Raw genomic sequence first — 18,235 nt, 5'->3', positions numbered from 1 at the left:
AAGAATAGCTTCCCTCTCACGGCCGCTTCAAATCAAACATGCGGAAGCAGCTGCCACGCCAGTTTGTCCACAGAACACCTGCACCCACGAGTGAAATGAAACGCTAGATATGGTACGTTGTATCATTACTCCCAATACTTTCGGCATCTGGCTCGTTACACATGTGGACTATCACAGAACTTTTAGTCTCCAGCACTTTCCAACCTGGATTATATATAATATATATATATGTGGGTTTTTTTTACACAATGATCACATTTCTATATAAACGTCAGTGCATCACAGCTTTAAAATAGTTCCTCTACGGATCAAGACAAACATATCAGTCATCAGTGTCAAAATCTTTCTAAGTAGTCTACATAAATGTCACAAAAAACACTCAGCATGCTAATGGAAGAACTTGCATAGAATGCTTTCGTTTTATCCAAAATAAACATGTTAACTCTTCCACAAAAAGGCTACAGTGAAAACAAAACCAAAAAATGTCTTCAGCTAGTCCACAGCAAAAACAGAAAACACACCCAAACTGATCAAACCAGACCCAAGCATCTTAGTGAATAAACAACAGGAAAGAAAAATATCAGGACCGACTGGGGCGCATTCCAAGGGGGGAGTAAAAGAAGGAGGAAAACCAAACAAAATAAAATCAATTACAAGTTTGACAGACGGTTGCGCGCTCTTAGCCAGCCCAGGTTGAACTTTGGGTCTTTCTCTCCCGTGGCAGCCTGCTTGGCCTTGCGTTCGAAGAACGAACTCAGCAGAGCGATTTTTGAAACCGGCGCAGCCGGCGGCCTCTTGCCACCCGTTCCTGGGTCGGACTTGGACATGACAGTGTTCCTAGCGCCTAAGGGTGACAACTCTTTGCTGAGAGATGGTTTCTGCTGAGCTGTGTTCTCTCTTGATGCTGACAGTTTTTGTTGAGCGGTCTTCTCCCCTTGTCCCGACAGTTTGCGCTGAGTTCTGGGACTGACTGAGCCAGACTGTTTCTTGCTGCTCTTTCTGCGGTCAAGCGTCATGCTAGTGGTCAGGCTTTTGACAAAATAGGACCCTGGACTGGTAGACGATTCCTCCACAGGAGGAGAGACCAAAATCGCTGGGGCGTCTCCACCAGGAATGACTGCCAGCCGAGTCATGGACAGGGGTGCCGTTTTTGTCTTCTTTGCTTCTTTCTGTTTGCTACATCCACAAATTTTAAAAGGTGGAAAGAAAAGTTTTAAATCAAAGTAAACACTGATCAACACAAGATAGGAATGGATGGTAACACAGGAGCATGAAACTAGAAATTAACCAGCGCTTCGAACACAATATTTAACAAGACCCATACTTCAAAGTACACTGGTATGAACCACTCAAAGCTCTCTGCAGAAAATCTAAAAGGAAATGCCTTTCAGGACATTATAAAAGAGAGTTTACAAAGACAATGAAAAGAGCAACTGATCTTTTGTTTCTAGATGTAAGGGAAGGGAGGCTACTAACAAACTAAAAAAAAAAAAGCAATGAAGAAATTATCTGATCTTCCACATATTTTAACTTGAAACTTAATCATTTCTACTTTCTCGCTAGCACTCCCACCCCTTCCCCGACCAGATAGAATAGTAGAAATACTATCTGACCAAATCAAGAATACACAGACAAAAGATTGAATAATTTTACATTGGATTGCAATTCAGGACTGAATCATACCCTTCTGCATGATTATGACACAATTACCCTGACTTGACCTGAAGAGACAAAAATATGTAAATACACATTCTCTTTAGTTTTGTTACCTTGCTTGTCACCTGTATCAAAATCACTACAATTTTCATACAGCCCAAGTTGTAAACGTCTTTTTAGCTTACAAAACTTGTAAGCGCTGCCTCTGCCAAAGATCTGTATACCAGTACATTGTAATTATGGTCAACCTCTGAACTGCATTTAGAATCTTCTTTATTTGTGTGAAATCCCCATTCAATTTTTCACAAATCACCGAAAGGTATGGAAACATAGCTAAATAAATGTTAAAATTTTTCTCTCGAACTCTTTCTAGAATCTGTTCAATTTGCAGATTAATTGAAAGTTCCCATACCTAACAGTTATCTCCACAGAATGTTCTCTTTTAGAAAACACACTTCCCTGAGCTGTTGGTGTTACTCTTGTATCTTACACATGAAAACCAAAACTAGAAATTACTTTTTTTCAAGCACTGGTTGGTCTAGAGGGAACTGTCCCCGCAATGACGCCTTACGGACTCTTACATCACTGAAAAAAAACCACATTTCAGTCATAATGTAGTAGAAGTAAATGGTTTTAGCATCTAAGAATCCAGACAGATCAGATATAAATAATGCAATAACTTACCGCACAAACATAAAAAACCCAAATCCTGATTAAATAAGTGAAGGCATAATTGCGACAGACGTGACAATATTGGCAGCCAAATCTATACCAGGCATGAACAGACTAACACATTAGCGGGCCAATCTACAGGATGCATTTACGTCTAGCAAAACAAAGGGTAGGGTGACACTGCTCTGGTAGGCATAAACATGGAGGTGGTACATAGAATGAAAATGAAACACACAGATAGACAAATGGACAAGATGGGAAAAATAAGTCTACTGATAGCATTCACAAGCTTGCTAATGCCAGTTGAGATCTGAACGTATAACTTCTTTGCGGCAGAACTGACACAAGCTAATAAACCAAAGAAACTAGTACAGAAATACAAGCAGTTGCACGAATATTTCACTTGCTTTGTTACTTGAATAAGTTGAGTTTATCGTTGAATGGGTTGCAACTGATATGTCTTTTGAATGCAAGAGACAAACAAATGAAGTTGCGAGCACAACACCAAACAGAAGATGATATGAACCACCAGATATGATGAACAGTTCTACTTTGTCAAAAGAGTTAGAGAGAGATCCGTATACATTGGAGGAAAATAAGTTGCTTGCGAGCATAGGCAGCAACATAACCAAACCAATTCCGGTTATAGTGAGGAAGCATAAAAACTCTGTCAAGGCGACAACACTGCAGTTTTTAGTGCCGGAATATCTGACCTGAAATCGTCAACATTGCTCACTGACATGGTAGGAGTTGGTGAGAATGTTGGTGAGAATAATCCATTCCAGCTCAACATATAGGGAGGCGCCGTGCTAAGGAAACGTATATATCATCAACATTTCATCAAAAGAAGTTAGAAGTAGCAGCACGCATCTTCCTCTAATCAGAGCCTTAAATTTAGAACCGTTCCTGCCAATGGTAACTTCAAAAACAGATGACCTTTCATACCACTAGTTGTATCAAAAGTGCACCAAAAGTCTCATCAAAATAACATGATTCGGAAATTTAAATCATTTCGACTACTGAAGTAAAAAATATCTGAATATTACCACCAAATATATTTACATATGTCTGAAACAGACAAAAAGCAGGGCCCGATCCCTGAATTTTTTGTATCAAGTAATCAATTAACATGCAACATATGGATTTAATCTTAATGAACGGAAAACAAGTTGTGGCACATAGGCCAACCTTGGCAAAAACGATCATGCTTCTACAGCTGACACAAGTATGATAACCACTAAACACTCCATATCTTGATCTGCAGTTCTGTAAAATCATAAAATCATTCTTTTTTTTATGAATTCAGTTCAAACCTAACAGTAACACCGATATGTCAACATGTACAAATAATTCATCAAAATATATATATATTCCCACTCTGCAGACAAGCTGTTGATTTTTTGGTACGAGTCAAAGTGGAGGGATGTTGTTGGGCTTTTTATCACAAGAGCGTGGACAGTTCTTTGGTGGTAAACATGATCATTTACATAGGAAGGAAGGTACATACCTTTCAATAGCAGGGGCAATGAATCTTTGAGGTTTCTGATTGCGGCATGTTTAAGACAGCAGTAAAACTATGAAGGAACCTATGAGTATGAGGTAAGTTGTTCCACCGGGGAAGTATGATCAACAGTTCAATTCTCGGGACTGGGTGGCCGAGTGGTAACGCACTTGCGCTCGGAAGCGAGAGGTTGCGTGTTCAGGCCTGGGTCAGGCCGCAATTTTCTCCCCCCTTTCCTAACCTAGGTGGTGGGTTCAAGTGCTAGTCTTTCGGATGAGACGAAAAACCGAGGTCCCTTCGTGTACACTACATTGGGGTGTGCACGTTAAAGATCCCACGATTGACAAAAGGGTCTTTCCTGGCAAAATTGTATAGGCATAGATAAAAATGTCCATCAAATACCCGTGGGACTTGGAATAAAGTAAAAAAAATTCCATCTCACACGGCATTAAGTCTCAGGAAACATGAATACACGCATGCAGGAAAAAAAAAAATGGGTAGCGCCGTATGTATGGCAGCTCGCTTTCCCCGGGGAGAAAGCAGCCCGAATTTCCATGAGGGTAACCTCACTGGACTGTAAATCTTATCCAATCCAATCCAATCCAATCCAGTTCAATTGTTTGCATTGGGTTACTCAGGGTTGAACATGTGCAGAATGGAAATGTTCCCAGAAAAACATACTCATTATCCAACCCTTTCATGCAATAGCATATGACTGCTGAGAGTATGCATCAAAGCATTATTCAATAAATAAAATCTTTAAAATTTGTCAAAAGCCAAAATATATTGAAATTAAAGCATGTGCCTACGACACAAGTGTACGCTAAATAAAAGTGCAATTTATTATAAATGGCACGGAACTATGGCACAGAAGAGTATAGATTAAAACAAAATTAACGAAATAAATGGAATAATCTTAATTAGCTAAATGATCTCAAACAAAACAAGAGTGAGTGACAGGAAATACAAAACACAATACTCTCAGGTTTAAGAAAAAAAAAAAAAAAAAAAATGTCTACAGTATGTACAAAAGGTTAAAAACAAAGACTCCAAAACAACACAAGAAAATTAACACAATGTTCTACAAAAACACAGGAACTGTGAAGAAAAACACATATCAACTCAAAGGTAACATGTAGCTTCACAAATTTAATACTAAAAGCCAAACTGGGAAAAGTGACTTGAAATAGGACAGGATTCAGACAGACAGTGTACTTTCTGTAAGATTTAAATCACTAAAAGCCAGACTTTTGGGTAATCTGTATGGATAAACATAAAGAAAGATCAAACTTAGGAGGAGACCAACGACCAAGTAGGACAGAAAAGACAGTCGGTAGATGATGAAAGATTGCGGACTACTAGACTACATAGGGTCAAGGTCTAAGAGCTTGAACCTGAAAGGAGAGAAATGTGAGACTAACGGAAAAGATGGACAACCATACCGAGGAGATAACATCAGGGGCTCCAAGTGGGGTTTGGCAGACCTAGAGGGGGATGGCGTCGACTGTTTACGCAGTGACCCGCTGGAAGGTTGCTGATTTTGCGTGTGATGTTCATGCTGCTGATGCTTGCGTAGCCGACGCTCGATCAGCAGGTAGTAGGTAGCAGTGATGTGGTTGTAGCAGTTCTTCTCTATGGACCTGTTCAGGAGATAGACAATGCTCAGGCATCTCTTTCATGCACATTCCTATGTGACCTGTGATTCTATTCAAGAGTAACAGCATCAGGTCTTGCTTCTAATATTGGATACCTGTTCTGAAATGGTGACCAGACCCTACTTTTGAAAATATGTATACCTGTTCTGACAAAATTTCAATCATAGTCGAGTTAATGGGTGGTTCTGGTGAGGTTATGCCCCTTCTTTCTTTCGACTGGTAACGGGCGGAACCTCGCGGCAAGATCACACGAGAAAGGAAAAAAAACGTGCATTGGTCCCAAATAGCATGTCCCTTTGGTAACAGTTCGTGTGTAAGTCGTGCATTTTATACGGTAAAAAGACAATGGTAACAGGTGGAACCTCGCGGCAAGATTACAGAAGTTGTCTCGCGTTATCACCCCAGAAGCGCTCATTGCAAAAAGTTGCATTTTCTAAAACAGCAAATACTGAAAATAAGGTGGACAGAGAAGAGATCCTAAACTCTGTGGTATTTTGGACTCGACCTCGGCATTATTTTTTTTTAAAACATTAATGTCATGTACTTATGTTGGCCAGTCACCTCCTTCATAAAAAGGCTCTGACAGTGACATATAAATTGAATGGATAAAAACAAACTTCTCAGGTGAACTGATACCACCGTACATTTAATTCAGAAAACACACTTTTGAGTTTTCAAAACCGTGACTGATCGAGCAAATAATTCTGCATATTCACAAACACATCTGTTCAATTCTTGGGACTGACAAAAAAAAAACCATGTTTATAATTTCTCACAACACAAACTTACTGAAGAATTTCCTCTCTGGTGGCAATTTTCCCCTCCACCATTTTTTGTACAACATAGGACTGGTCTTCGTCAGAGATCATCTCCTTGGTGATTAGGGGAAGGAAGGTTGCCATGGGGGTGAGGTCACGGTCATTCAGCCAGGGATGAGCTATGATCGTCGACAGGGTTGCCCGCTTACTTGGCTCCCTCTGCAGCATTTTGCCAATGAGACTGGAAAACAACGAACCATGATCAAAATACAACTCATGATTGATTTGGCATTAAAGTGGTGTTTTTTTTAAACCCTATGAGATGAAATTGCACCTGAAACTGATTGCTCCACAGACAACTTATTTAAAGACAATTTTGTTTCTTCCCTTCAATTAATAAAACTAGCACATGTTGTATAAATTATATATTCCATTACATTGGCACTAAATCACCAAGCATCCAAGAGAAAGTATGATTCAAATGCATTACCTTGAACAAAATTCAGTTTTCAAGGTTGAAAATGTGATCCTCACAAATTTTGACTCTCAGAATGCAGGAGTGTCAACTTTTTCAGTTCCCACTATTGTTCAGTTCTTGAGTCCACAGCATACCTTTTAACGAAGTTACAGTTAGTCATTGTTTTTGCATTATATAACGCAACTATGAAGTCACCAATTTACTTTTTTTTTTAACTGAAGTACATCTGTGCACAATCTATACTACACACATGTATACAATTATGGTCAAGTACCAACACCCAACTATACAACAGAAACCGCACACTGCAATTTCTCTGAACAGATTTACTGCCAGTACAAGTAGGGTGTGCACGTTAAAGATCCCACGATTGACAAAAGGGTCTTTCCTGGCAAAATTGCTTAGGCACAGTTAATAATTGTCTACCTATACCCGTGTGACTTGGAATAATAGGCCGTGAAAGGTAAATATGCGCCGAAATGGCTGCAATCTACTGGCCGTATAAAATTTCATCTCACACGGCATCACTGCAGAGCGCCTAGAACTGTACCCACGGAATATGCGCGATATAAGACTCATTGATTGATTGATTGATTGAAGTAGCTGTGATTGCTCTTGCTGAGAAATGCATAGCCAACCATCAAAACACAATGTGCAATGCGCTTCAGTTTCCAACCAGCAAACTGCTCTCGTCACTGTTTTCCTGCCATGTCCATGTCATTTTCAGGCTTGTGTGAATTTTGGAACCAAACGCAAGGTCCCACGAAATGGGGGCATCTGCATACAAGGTCAACGTGCAAGGGGACTCACTCTTTGCAGTCCTTGGAGATTTGCGGGGGAACGTGGTAGCGGCAATCCATGATCATGGTGAGCGTTTCACTGTCATTTGCCTCCTGAAAGGGCGGTTCCCCTACCACCAGCATGAACAGGATGACACCCAGACTCCACACATCTGAAATTTTCATAATGATTATCAATTAAGCAGCTTGGTAAAAGGACACATGTTTAGAGGAAAGAGACCTTAGTTTCAGAGTTTCAAGTTTTTGAACTTGTAAAAATGACTGCTGAGTGAGGATGAGGTGCATCGTGACAGTTGTCATTAATGGGGAGATTTTAATTCAGTAGAGCTTCACGTTTTTCTTTAGGAACAGAACGTCCTAAGCACACATGCGTTTTAGTTCTAAATAGTATATGCACTTGCTGCCCTAACATGCCAACGGATATAAGGCCTAAAAAAAAAATAGGTGTGGTTACGGTAACCCGACCTACCCTATTTTTAGGGGCCGACCCTATAGGTCCAATTCATTCTTCTTACTCGGCGTGACGTTATCAAATGGATCGGCTAGCTTTAGCCCTAAGGGGCACAACTCCGCTCATACTCTCTTCGCGCCGCCATATTGGATGCCGTCTTTGTTAGTTTTCTTCATTGCACTCTTGTTCTTTTTGCGTATTTCACTGTGTATGCAGACAAAATGAAGAAAACTGTGCATGCATGAGTCCAAAGGGGATCTGCCTTTTTAACACAACAGCACAACATAAAAAGTAAAGCAAGAATACATTATTATATTCATTTATTTATTCTTTATCTCAAATTACCATGCAGACAGTGCACCAAAATTCACAAGATAAAGCTCTCAAGACAGGCAAATGAGGTACAATGCAGCTCAGGTAACTACTGCAAAGTATAATTTTCAAAGCATCCTATCACAGTGTTCACTCTAAAGGCACAACCGATGGACAATTGTTGATTAGCGCACTGCACACAGCAAAAAATAACCAGTTATAATCGTCTTCTCCGCTCAGTAACTTCCTTCCAGTTGTCACCCTGATGGTAAACAACTTTAGGGATCCTAAAAAGTGCCTGCTGACTGCAGTTTTTGGCCACACAACGTGTCATTTTCACTTTTGTCGAGTCGCCACCCAACGCTCAAGCACTGTCAGAGATCGTGCAAGGCATCCAACATGGCGGCGGATGACCAATTCCAGAGAGTTACGACCCGTGATTCTCATACCGCGCGCGCCGAGTAGAAATGCTGTTGTTAACTTGAGTTTCTGCAATGGGCCTATAACTTTTTATTACATTTGTCAAAAAAAACAGTGCAGAAAACACAATGAAAGCGAAAGCGCTTGAGTCGCACACTTATTTCCCTGTCAAGTAGGTTTAATTTGTACACATTAGAAAAAAAAGTTTTAAAAAAAAGAAGTGATTGCCTACCTTCCTGCCGTATTTTTTTGGGCTATGTTACCTTAACCACACCTAATTTTTTTTTTTGGCCTAACAGGCAGTAAGTAATTAGATGCACTGCCAAAATGAAACCGTGCTAAGGGAACATGCATGGTAGAATTAGTAGAATGTATACCAAACCAACAAATAAACAAAAAATAACAACAACAACGTTACACCTCGCTATCAGCATAAAAATAATACAAAGTCAGGGTTCGACACTAGCGGGGGCGGGGGGCGGAACGCCCCAGAGTTTTGTGTTCCGCCCCAAACATTGCCGAAGCTTGGGGCCCACTCCGCCCCAGGATAAATTCCAACAATGACAAACCGAAAATTCTAATGCCAGCAGAGCCAATCACTAAAAATCGCCAGTCAAAGTCGTCACTGAAATTTGCGTTACGATCAATGCCGCAGTCAAGAAAAAAACACATTCAAATCGTCGAAGGACAATGTCGTAAGGGAAATAACTCCCAGATTGCGCTCTTTAGCGTGAGAGATAAGTATCGCCTTCAAATGCCAAACGCAAAATGTGGCGACACATCCCTGGTGTAAAAAGACATGGTCAAATGAAGATGAAGAACAGGGTGGAGAGAAACAAAACAAGTCGCGTAAGGCGAAAATACAATATTTAGTCAAGTAGCTGTCGAACTCACAGAATGAAACTGAACGCAATACCATTTTTCAGCAAGACCGTATACTCGTAGCATCGTCAGTCCACCGCTCATGGCAAAGGCAGTGAAATTGACAAGAAGAGCGGGGTAGTAGTTGCGCTAAGAAGGATAGCACGCTTTTCTGTACCTCTCTTTGTTTTAACTTTCTGAGCGTGTTTTTAATCCAAACATATCATATCTATATGTTTTTGGAATCAGGAACCGACAAGGAATAAGATGAAAGTGTTTTTAAATTGATTTGGACAATTTAATTTTGATAATAATTTTTATATATTTAATTTTCAGAGCTTGTTTTTAATCCGAATATAACATATTTATATGTCTTTGGAATCAGCAAATGATGGAGAATAAGATAAACGTAAATTTGGATCGTTTTATAAATTTTTATTTTTTTTTACAATTTTCAGATTTTTAATGACCAAAGTCATTAATTAATTTTTAAGCCACCAAGCTGAAATGCAATACCGAAGTCCGGGCTTCGTCGAAGATTACTTGACCAAAATTTCAACCAATTTGGTTGAAAAATGAGGGCGTGACAGTGCCGCCTCAACTTTCACGAAAAGCCGGATATGACGTCATCAAAGACATTTATCAAAAAAATGAAAAAAACGTTCGGGGATTTCATACCCAGGAACTCTCATGTCAAATTTCATAAAGATCGGTCCAGTAGTTTAGTCTGAATCGCTCTACACACACACACACACAGAGACACACACACGCACATACACCACGACCCTCGTTTCGATTCCCCCTCGATGTTAAAATATTTAGTCAAAACTTGACTAAATATAAAAAGGAGACCGATGCAGCCAAAAGCGCGAAGCGCTGTCGTAATTTCAATGTCAAATGGTTGAAAGAATTTCCCTGGCTTCAGTACGATGAAGAAAAACAGACAATGCATTGCCGCACGTGAATACTGAGAGTGGGCCCCAGATTTTTTTTTTCCGCATCAGCAATTTCCATCTCCGGGGCCAGTGTGGCCCCAGGCCAAATAAGTTAGTGTCGACCCCTGAAAGTGGATTTCAAACTAAACAAAGGACTATTACAGTTTTCAGGGCCGGACCCAGGGGGGTTTCCCAGAACCCCACCCCTGGAAAAAGCATGTACCTTGCTTTGAGTGGTTTTTTTTTTACTAGTTTTAGCACCAAAACAATGCTGCTCTTAACCCTCAAAACAAGGCCCAGAATGCACCAGATTGCACAGATTTTAACCGTTTTTCAAAAATTTTCCGGGGGAGCATGCCCCCGGACCCCCCTAGTTCGCGTGCCTGCAAAGCAGGCGCGCGCTTGTGGCTTCGCCACTTCGCCGATTTGCCCCCCCCAAAAAGGAGGAACCCCCCCTTACAACTCATTTGGTCCGGCCCTGGTTTTAGAGCAAGGGCCAAACATAACTGCAACGCAGATTTAACTCAAGGTTATCCGGAAATGTTCCAGCACACACTTTGATTAGGAAATAAGCACAGCCGATTTAATTTGGAATCTGTGCCAATGCCACCCCCCCAACAACAACCAAAAGCTGTATGACTATGAGTGTAAAGTTTAATCCCTAGTCTGATACTATCAATGATCAATATAATTCCCTGCAGAATTTGCTTTTACAAAGTTATTTATAGTGAACTTGTCAGAAACTACCTAAAGTGTGGACCCGAGATCTATTAAAACCGTAATGTACATTGTAAAAGAAATACAGATTACGTCAGTTTGCGTTTTGTAAGAAGGCCAACAGACTGTAGGGATTAATGTAGTGTAACCTCTACATGTATAGGCTATGAATAAGCCGTATTATAAACTGCAAAACATTTGAGGGTCGGCCACACTGCGCCAAAAAGAGTGAGAAACAGGGTGAGGCAAACAGCAGTTGTATGTACTGACGCATAAGGTTAACTGTAACAATGCAAATCCTTCTGCTATTGAACTAGTTCAGCAGAATGGTAATCCCTTGCCAGGAGAAGCTTGCAAAGCCTTCTATCCCATGAACAATAAAACCCAGCTTGTGATTAGTGCCACAACTAAGCTGAGCTGTCTCAGATCACCCCTCGCACTGATGTGAACTTCGTAGTACATGTACAGTAATTAATACTCATATTGATATATAATACTCGTATGAACAAAGCGCCTGTTAAGTAGGTCTTTTGTACCTAAATTATGCATTAAAGACCTATTTGATGAACATCACTTTCAAGTGCTACATGAGAATATCCCTTTAAAATCAGTTAACATTTGTCTGAATACAGTTTCAAAAAGGGCCCAGCATAGTTGAAAAAGAGGGCAATGTGTATGGTGAGTTGGGAACCCATGATAAATTACACACGTTTGTACTCTACTTCTACAGTCTTGCAAGTCCAACAAAAATTAAAAGTCATCGAAGAGTAGAAGAGTTCTCCAATGTTACTTGTTCGAATGTTTAAAAGACAGTTACGTGTAAACGTAATGCACATTGACGATTCAGTAGTTGTATAAATTTTGATATTTCAATTTGTAACATGTATGTATACGTAGTATTACATGCAAACCATGCATACCCCCCAGGATGCTCTCAAAAACAATGTCGCTCACACATTACCAATGCCACACACAGAGCTCAGATTCAGACATCAAGTACAGGAATGGCATCTACCAGATCCCCAATCAATACAGACCTACTGGACAGCAAAAGATAGTAAATTTATACTTTATTCAACTTCAAGCAAAGATTTTGAACCAAAGTGGATCATCCATTTCACATACAAAACTTGTATTGTGATTCAATTAAATTACTGAAAAATTGCACCATCTGCGTCATAGTCATAGCACTTGACTGACAATTTGTGCTGAAGTGCTTTGTTTACAATTCATTTGTGACATGACACACGATACACAAGCTTTCTTGGCAATCTTGTCAGTGGATCAAAGTTGAAAAATACATCATGGCACCACGACACTATCTCTCTTTCTCTCAGAATCAGATTAATAAAAATCATGTGCAGCCCAGATCAGACTTGCCCTCCTGAGGCTGAACAGTGCTGAAAAGTTAAAGGAAAAATTTGCTGAAAAGTTAAAGGAAAATTCCAATACTTTGGAATTACCGTTTATGACAAAATTCAATTGGTGCTCAATCTTTTGCCGTTCAGTATCCAGTGTATAGTGAGGGAGTATCCAGGGGATGACCAAAGCACAGTAAGTGTTAAATAGTTGGCTTCAGGTCCTTCTCATAATAGCAACACCTAGGTTATACTAATCACCTGACTTCCTGTGCATGCTTCTGCTGTTCCTCAGTGAGTGCTAGCCCTACAACTTACAAGAAGCCAGAGAGGCCATTGACTATAAATTATACGATTCTTCTTGTACATTGCAGATCTTCTTCCTGTTGTAATAGCAGCACAGGACCAGTTGGGCACTTGGTCTTATATGATCTACCCCATTGTATAATTTGTAAACAATCATGACATAGCTCAAACCAAAAGTACACATAAAGTTGGCCAAACAATTATTGCAACAAATTTTAAACCCAAATCAGGCCTTGACATTAACTTTTCTGACAACTTGCCCTGTCGGGCAAGTACACATCAAAACTACTTGCCCCATTTTTACATTTAGTCAAGTTTTGACTAAATGTTTTAACATCGAGGGGGAATCGAAACGAGGGTCGTGGTGTATGTGTGTGCGTGTGTGCGTGTAGAGCGATTCAGACCAAACTACTGGACCGATCTTTATGAAATTTGACATGAGACTTCCTGGGTATGATATCCCCGAACGTTTTTTTCCTTTTTTTGATAAATGTCTTTGATGACGTCATATCCGGCTTTTCGTGAAAGTTGAGGCGGCACTGTCACGCTCTCATTTTTCAACCAAATTGGTTGAAATTTTGATCAAGTAGTCTTCGACGAAGCCCGGACTTCGGTATTGCATTTCAGCTTGGTGGCTTAAAAATTAATTAATGACTTTGGTCATTAAAAATCTGAAAATTGTAAAAAAAATTATTTTTTTCTAAAACGATCCAAATTTACGTTCATCTTATTCTCCATCATTTGCTGATTCCAAAAACATATACATATGTTATATTTGGATTAAAAACAAGCTCTGAAAATTAAATATATAAAAATTATTATCAATTTTTTTTTTCGAAATCAATTTAAAAACACTTTCATCTTATTCCTTGTCGGTTCCTGATTCCAAAAACATAGATATGATATGTTTGGATTCAAAACACGCTCAGAAAGTTAAAACGAAGAGAGGTACAGAAAAGCGTGCTATCCTTCTCAGCGCAACTACTACCCCGCTCTTCTTGTCAATTTCACTGCCTTCGCCATGAGCGGTGGACTGACGATGCTACGGTCTTGCTGAAACATTGCATTGCGTTCAGTTTCATTCTGTGAGTTCGACAGCTACTTGACTAAATGTTGTATTTTCGCCTTACGCGACTTGTTTTTTTACTTGCCACAATAAACTAAATAGAGAATGAGATATAAAACAATAAAACGGAGTAACGCAAACAGTAACACACTGACTCTTTTGTCGTCGTATTTTACCCACGGGAATTCCGTAAGCCAAGATGAGAGGAATTTCCGGTCACGACAGGCCTCGAATGCCTTCTTCTGGGATTTTCGTTTCGAACCATCGTCTGTGTCATCTACAACACGCTTTGAAGTTGTTAAAAAGGAAAACATCGACGACTGCGAAGCCATTGATTTTGAACTGTGCTTCTCAGTTTTCAGATAGCTCTTCATTGATTGGCTCTTAGCCGTGACCTAAACCAATGAGAAGCCGCGTTAGATTAAAGAAATGTCACCAAATCGGAAATTCCTGAATGGGGTGAATACATGAACGAAAGCATTTCCGGTTAGCAGAAGCGATCGATAACATTAGGGGAAACATTGGAAGAGTCTTGTTCTTCGGAAGTTTGGTACTTTGTACGCCAAGGTATTTGAATACATTTTAATTTTCACTGACATATTGTCACTTGCCCCGTCGGGCAGCTGGTCATAAGGTTTACTTGCCCGACAGGTTCAAACGCTTGCCCCGGGCTGTCGGGCATTCGTTATTGTCGAGCCCTGCAAATAAAAGCCGTAATCCCCGTGTCATTTCATTAAAACTGTATATATATGCCAGTTACGGCCGTTCACTGAACCTTCAGGATCATCTTTTGGATTAAATATTTCTTTTACAGGGATCACGTGACCGCCGCTCAAGTAAGGGTACCCTCAAAATCGACCAGACAAAAACGGAAGAGCCGAATGAAAAATCGACAAAAAATCACAATTGCCAAAACTTTGCAACTTTGACATACGAGAAGAAAGTCAAACCAATTATCTACCCTGAACAGATTGTTTTGTTTTGCTACCTTGCGTATTTCGCGTGCTATGCTATTCCTACTGATGCAGGTGTCGATCGCAAGAGCGGTCAAAAACGGGACTTTTTGCGTCAATTTTTAGGTGCAACAATATATGTTGTCATCATTTTCACGAGTGTTCATTCACAAACACCTGGGAAATAAATCTCATGTTCCTCATGCAATAAATCGAGGTGGTGAATGGGTTTGAGCTTTCAGGTGAAACGTGGATTGTCAAAGTAAAAGCCAATCAGGCTGATTGTTTGATGTGTGGAACCATCGCGGCTTTGGATTTGTGTTTCCGAGGACAACGATTGTAAGCATTCACTCTCAAAGACCCAATCAATGTTGATAATTACCGCGGCGACTCATGGTCAATTTGCAACTTATCTCTGTAATCGCAAAATCCACAACGAAAAGTCATAAACACTTAAAATAAAAAAAATATGCTCAACACTTACTGAACTCACAGGTATGATCGCTGCTCTGTACATTTTCAGACTGGAAGAAACGCGTCAACAAGCTACGTTTGGTCGTCACATACAAGTTTGACGTGTTATCTCGTGCTACTGTGACGATGCTTTGTGGCCCAGAGTTGGATTCTAAAAATTTGTCTCCCTGTGAGTTATTGTGCATTTTGTTGCACAACCAAAATGATGACAAAAACGATGTTTGGTGGCTTGTTGTCAGACCAGCATTTTATTGTTGGTCCTCGGGGAGCATATCGCCTGGCTTTTGTCTCATATTTATCAACCGAGGCCTTCGGCCTTGGTCGATAAAGATGAAACAAAAGACGATATGGTCCCCTTGGACCAACAAAAAAGCTGGTCTGTCAACAAGCAGGCCTTGGTCGATAAAGATGAAACAAAAGACGATATGGTCCCCTTGGACCAACAAAAAAGCTGGTCTGTCAACAAGCCACCAAACATCTTATATTGTACATTCCCCCCACCCCCATGTTTACTTGAAAGAAAAGCATGTGTGTGTCACTGTGTGTGTGTGCATTCACAAAAAATTAAATGTCCTTTCTGTCTCAACTTCAAGAGACAGATTTCTCTGATAAATTTTAAAAAGCTATTTGACATGTTCCCACCATACTTTGCAATTACTATTAGCACATGAATGCATAGGTCGCAGGTGTGTGTATAGAGATAAGTATACACAAAGTACAAAACCAAAATTTATCAACAGAAAACACACAGGTGAATTTAAATCAAATGAACCACACAAAAAGACACAAAAACTGAGGGTGAGACACTGCTTGATAACTGATGTATAACTTACAGGGAAGTTATAAGGAAGCATTTCTTGATTTTAATTTCCTACGTGCCATTTTGAACCCCAAAAAAGTAATGATGTTTGGGCAGACAGGCATTGTGTTATTGTTAATAACTTAATTACTAGCTGTTATTAAAATATTTCATGCCCGGTAGCTCAGTTGGTAGAGCACTGGACTTGTGATCGAAAGGTCGCAGGTTCGAATTCGGGCCGGGACGGACACGGGTCAACTTTATGTGCAGACCCAGAGACGGAAGCCATGTCCCACCCCCGTGTCATCACAATGGCACGTAAAAGACCTTGGTCATTCTGCCATAAGTGCAGGTGGCTGAATACACCTAAACACGCAGACACCTGGGTAGCGCGACTCCGTTGCTGCTAGCTTTCCACTGGGAGGAAGCGACCCGAATTTCCCAGCGATGGGACAATAAAGTAATGAAAATGAAAAATGAAAATGAAATGAAATGCAGTTTGTCTCTTCGTTTTAGTAATAGTTTGTCTGAAAAAAGTTTTAAATTCTTTTTTTAAATTTTAATGCATGTAAAAAGCTTAGAAATTATACTCCAACCCTGCAATATTTACGTTAGCACTTCAGACAATTTCTTGGCACAGCATGCATGGGTGTCAACATTCACAACATTTTGGACTTGTCAATGTGGTGTAATCCGTGCATTCATCATCTCCAGTGGGCTACCGATGGTTACATGCTTCATTTGCTAAGTAACCTCAAACTTCCTGCTACAAAAAAAAAAAAACGATGACAACACAGCTGAAAAAGGATGGTATCCAAACAAATATGCTGTTTTAGCGGTTTAAACTAGTTCCACATCCAACAGTAGATCAATAGATGAGGGCTGGGTTGTGTTCTTACTTTGTTTGATACACTGTAGCATGCATACATATGTAAGAAAGCCCAAGGCAGCAATGAAAGAAATCTTACCAACTGCAGGAGCATCATAAGAATCACCAAGAAGAATTTCTGGAGCAGAGTAGGCAAGGGATCCACATGATGTTTCCAGCTTTTTCCCCGGAGCAAACATGTTGCTGAAACCAAAATCTGTCAGCTTCACAAGACCAACCTTCTCAAAGAAGACCACATTCTCGGGCTTTAGATCTCTGTGAACAACATGTAACTTGTGGCAATACGAAATTGCCTCCACAATCTGTCTAAAGTACCTCTTCGCCACTTTTTCATCTAAACCCCCATTATGTCTCATGATGTAGTCGTACATGTCACCCCCATCGCCTAATTCAAGGATCAGATACAGTTTCGTTTGAGTGTCTATCACTTCGTATAGACGCACAACGTTGGGATGCTGAACCAGTTTCATACATCTCACTTCCTGGAACAGATGTGATCTGGACACTTCGTCGAGTTTGGTTTTGTCGATCACTTTGACAGCCACTTTCTCGCCAGTAAAAACATGCCTTGCGAGCTTCACCACAGCAAAATGGCCTCGGCCGATGGTGTCCTCTAAGTCGTACAAGCCAGCGATCTTGCCATCGTAGCCATGTTTTGATTTTCTGGCCGCCATGGTAACAGATCAAATGTTGATGCACTTTACGGTGATGTTGTTTTCATGTCAGGGCACTAAGATCGACTGCATGATGATCGTGTCTGTGGCAGACCGTGGGAGAGGACATCCCCCTTCAGCCATAACTTAGTACATGCGCATAACATTTGCGCATGACGTCAAAGTCACGTGACGGTCATTGAGAGTGTGGATGTGGTCATTTCCCATTAATTTTGTTCTGCATTGGTTGTGTAGATTAGGCAGCTTCCCCATGGCTGATCATGCCAATTCAAAGAAATTATTGTTTTCACGTATATATCTTCAAATTGTCTTGGCTGAGTGTCAATATAAGTCACCAAACAGTGAGGTATCATCAACATTGTATCCAGGGTGTGCATCTCAGTCAGACAAGGGAAGAAATGCTGAAGCTAATATGCACAAGGGAGAGAACATTACTTCCCTTGTTGAATCATTGATAATTATGAGCATAATTCACAAATCAGAACTCACGTAAACACTTT

At 40.3% G+C, this 18,235-nt stretch overlaps 1 protein-coding gene across 3 annotated transcripts in view; it reads right to left on the bottom strand.

Moving 5' to 3' along the window:
- Positions 1-17,866, bottom strand: part of LOC138973185 (SNF-related serine/threonine-protein kinase-like) — a 31,095-nt gene extending 13,229 nt beyond the window's left edge. The window contains exons 1-5 of one of the 3 annotated variants that reach the window (XM_070345892.1): positions 17,141-17,866; positions 7,531-7,672; positions 6,274-6,483; positions 5,272-5,469; positions 3,042-3,137 (exon numbers count right to left, since the gene is read on the bottom strand). In XM_070345892.1, coding sequence (XP_070201993.1) covers positions 3,042-3,137; positions 5,272-5,469; positions 6,274-6,483; positions 7,531-7,672; positions 17,141-17,735 — 1,241 coding nt within the window. In that variant the 5' untranslated portion in view covers positions 17,736-17,866. Of the gene's footprint in view, positions 1-654; positions 1,177-3,041; positions 3,138-5,271; positions 5,470-6,273; positions 6,484-7,530; positions 7,673-17,140 lie in introns of all 3 variants that reach the window. The other 2 variants (XM_070345882.1, XM_070345899.1) reach the window with 2 other exon arrangements.
- Positions 17,867-18,235: the final 369 nt, after the last annotated feature.

The sequence above is a fragment of the Littorina saxatilis genome, linkage group LG1 (genome assembly GCF_037325665.1).
Source record: "Littorina saxatilis isolate snail1 linkage group LG1, US_GU_Lsax_2.0, whole genome shotgun sequence".
NCBI classification, from domain to species: domain Eukaryota; kingdom Metazoa; phylum Mollusca; class Gastropoda; order Littorinimorpha; family Littorinidae; genus Littorina; species Littorina saxatilis.
The sequence above is the reverse complement of the archived record's forward strand: the minus strand, read 5'-3'. Positions and strand labels throughout refer to the sequence as shown.